Source organism: Haplochromis burtoni, unplaced genomic scaffold, assembly GCF_018398535.1.
Source record: "Haplochromis burtoni strain Fernald_Lab_line unplaced genomic scaffold, NCSU_Asbu1 Contig_297, whole genome shotgun sequence".
NCBI classification, from domain to species: domain Eukaryota; kingdom Metazoa; phylum Chordata; class Actinopteri; order Cichliformes; family Cichlidae; genus Haplochromis; species Haplochromis burtoni.
Genome location: NW_024582658.1, coordinates 345,708 through 348,868, shown reverse-complemented (window position 1 = coordinate 348,868; position 3,161 = coordinate 345,708). Strand labels below are relative to the sequence as shown.

The 3,161-nt window shown below is 41.9% G+C and overlaps 1 protein-coding gene across 4 annotated transcripts in view; it reads right to left on the bottom strand.

Moving 5' to 3' along the window:
• Window positions 1-345: 345 nt before the first annotated feature.
• Window positions 346-3,161, bottom strand: part of fam49al (family with sequence similarity 49 member A, like) — a 40,579-nt gene continuing 37,763 nt past the window's right edge. For all 4 annotated transcript variants that reach the window (XM_042228029.1, XM_042228030.1, XM_005940870.3 and 1 more), the window contains 2 exons: window positions 2,350-2,420; window positions 346-2,249 (listed from right to left, as the gene is read on the bottom strand). In XM_042228029.1, the coding sequence (XP_042083963.1) occupies window positions 2,186-2,249; window positions 2,350-2,420 (135 nt within the window). In that variant the 3' untranslated portion in view covers window positions 346-2,185. The remainder of the gene's footprint in view (window positions 2,250-2,349; window positions 2,421-3,161) is intronic.

The following is a 3,161-nucleotide window of genomic DNA, read 5'->3' as shown; positions in this document are numbered from 1 at the left end:
ATCCTACATTTCTATAGTGGTGAAAAAACAGGAACTTTCTGTCATTTCATTGTTTATCTTTTACTTATTTAGTTTGGTGTGATGCAGTACGACTAGCCAAGGGGGAAGTGGAAAATACGTAAAACTTAAAAACATAGTAAAAATTTTCGAATTTACATCCTTCTTTACATTTTCCAATCTTCTGTTTAATGGGTCAGATTGGAGCTTTTGCCGGACTGATTCTGGCCCGCGGGCCTTATGTTTGACAGCCCTGTTATAGATGTGATTTTCACTTGCAGTTTTTGACATCACACCCCCAGCACCATTACTCCTACACATGACTGAACAGACACAGGACGGCTGTTGTTGAATGTAATAAATGACAAGTTTATTGTTGCACAAAATATACAAAATAACAAGCAAATGGACAGCCCCGGCCCCCTCCCCACTTGGCGTCCCTCCCCTCCCTCCGGTTCATTCGCCATTAATGAAGCTGAATTTCTGAAACCTATGACTACGGCAAGTCCGATGGTCCAAGCCAAACGCATGGTAATTCTGAGAGACAACACATACCCAATTTCAGCATCACTGAACGATTAAAAATGAATAAAAACACCTTATTTACACATTTCTGTCAGAACTTTTGCAACATGCCATCTATGTATTTATACAGAATATGCTCGCGCACATACCCCTGTATAGAAAATATATTATAAGATCAAATTAAATAAGACTAAGGGCTCTAGACATTACAGCACTTCTTTTGAATCTCCTTTTGGATCATTTTTAGTTTCATTTTTATTTCCCACTTATTGATGGACTTTTTAAACCTCGCTCTAAAAGAAAGCACTCGAGTTTTTATGTGTGAGTTTGTGATGGTGGTTTTTTCATATTCCCCGACGGGGAACATGTGGATGCCCGCTGTGAAAAGCTTCACGTATTTACACCGGAACACTCAGATCGCCCTTAAAATGTATGTAAATCGGACCACCTTCCCACTTGTTTTTCACGTGTGTCTCGGCTTTTTAATCCTCTTTTACAAAAAGAAAAGAAAGATGAGTGATATAATAATACCATCAAACCCTCAAGCCTGACTCACGTGCGATGTAATAACAGAATAAGCTTTGGCACTGGGTGAAGAACTAAAAGTGTGCTGCGGTTTCCCTAAAAACGCCCTCTCAGATTTGACCCCCTTTTTTTACGCACCGAGATGCTGAAGGCTCACTCGCCATCGTGGCTAACTTGTGCACAAAAGAAGAGGATGACAAAATCACTGTATGTCCCACATCACAGCCAAACGATATCAGATAAGAAGCTGCGATAAACCACATTAGCACCATGGAGAGAGTGAAGGACGTAGTTCAAGTAAAGCCAGCAAGCTGGCAAGATGGTTTTTGTGTGCAGGAACATAAACGGCATCGGGGCACACGACACGGGCGGATCTTTATTTATTTATTTATTTTTTACAGTTTTGTTGGTGATGAGGAGAAATTTAAAGGAAAAAAAGCATATACTTGATAGATGGATGATGAGGAAGAAATCGGGGCAAAAACAGAGGCGTCCCGTCTCCGCCTGCCTGCTTTCCTCCAGCTGCACCAGAAAGAAAGTGAAACAGGTAAAAGCAAATCTCCGGAGTGTATCCATCACATTGCTTTATGATTCACCCGTCGGTGGAGACCAGTGCAGCTGAAGGAGAGCCCCTCCAGTTCAAGCAATGGGAACCAGTTTGGGATCAGATTTCATTGGGGAAGGAGATGTTTTCAAAGTGTGTGCAAAAATACTCGTCAGACTACTTCTGGAACATTAACCCTCTTTTTTTTTTTTCTTCCTTTTTTGTTTCGTACACTTTCAGTTGGTTCTGACCTTAAATCTTCCAATATAGCTTCCTCTTTAATCCTACCTATTCTTCACCTGCTGCTCAGTGTTTCACTTTTCTTAATATATATCTATATCTTCTTTTCTGGCTTCTTTTTTTTCTTCTTTTCTTACTTTACAAAATGAGAGACAGAATGATGGACAGCTGACAATATATATAATTATTTTCCTCTTCTTATTGTCATCAGGTCGCACTTAACCCCGGAGATGATTTTTCTCTTTGTTCGTTGTAAACAAACAGGTTTATCAGCGTTTGTTTCCTCCTCCTTCAAGTGCGCTCCTTCGTTTCCCCTCCTCCTCCCCTCCTGGTCGCTTCTTTTTCTTCTTTGTTTCATTGCAGGAGGGCCCTGATTTGTTTGGAGGTGCTGTCATCGTGTAGATGCCGTGTCGTGTATCTGAAGAAGCAGAAGCACATTCATGTCACATTCACATTTATTCAGAGCGAGGAAGGAGGAGGAGATTTGTACCTTTCTACTCTTCTACATTCATACTCACCTCAGTGCATTCAGGAGTCCCTCCACACTGTTAGACGGTTGCTCTTTCAGCACCTTGATGCAGCCCTTCATCTGCCCACCACAAAGACAACACAGGGCATTAGAGAAAGGTCAGCGGGCTCACATCACATCCTGGTACTGCTGCTGCAAAAAACCCAAACTCACGTGCACACATTTATGAAATGTTGTCAAGAGCCTCCTGTCTCAGTACACCCTCACTGCTTTCTTAGGAGTTACGAGGGCAAGTAGCAGCCAGGCGCCGCCAATCAAATGCACTTGACTAACTGATCAACAGGAAGTGTGAACACCTCTATAAAAGCTAAATTCACCCCAGTTCAGACCATCCTGTGCCCAGAGAAACTGCACAGAAACCCAAGAGCTACGTCTTAAATGCATCATCCTTTTCTCTGAAACTCGGTGAGCAGGTCAGGAACCATGAACCATGGCATCGTTTTTGGACAGTGATCACAGCTTTTTGTATCATATTCAGGAACTTAATATCCCGCAAGTTAAAAATTCTCAAACCAACTCTGGGAAACTGATCCATGCTTTCATATCGAGCACGAGCAGGTTCGACTACCGGGATTATCTGAATCATCAGTAGGACAACTTTAACTTGTCTGGGCTCCTAACATGTACATAGAAATGTGAACATGTTATCCCATTATTGAAGTGACTTCACGGGTTCCCAGTTGAATACAGAATTACCTTTGAATTCCTTCTCATGAACCTTTTAGCTCCCCAGAACATCTTGTCCTGCTGATGTGAGGTCAGTCAAATCCTTGCATGCATTTAAAAACAGACTAAGTTCTC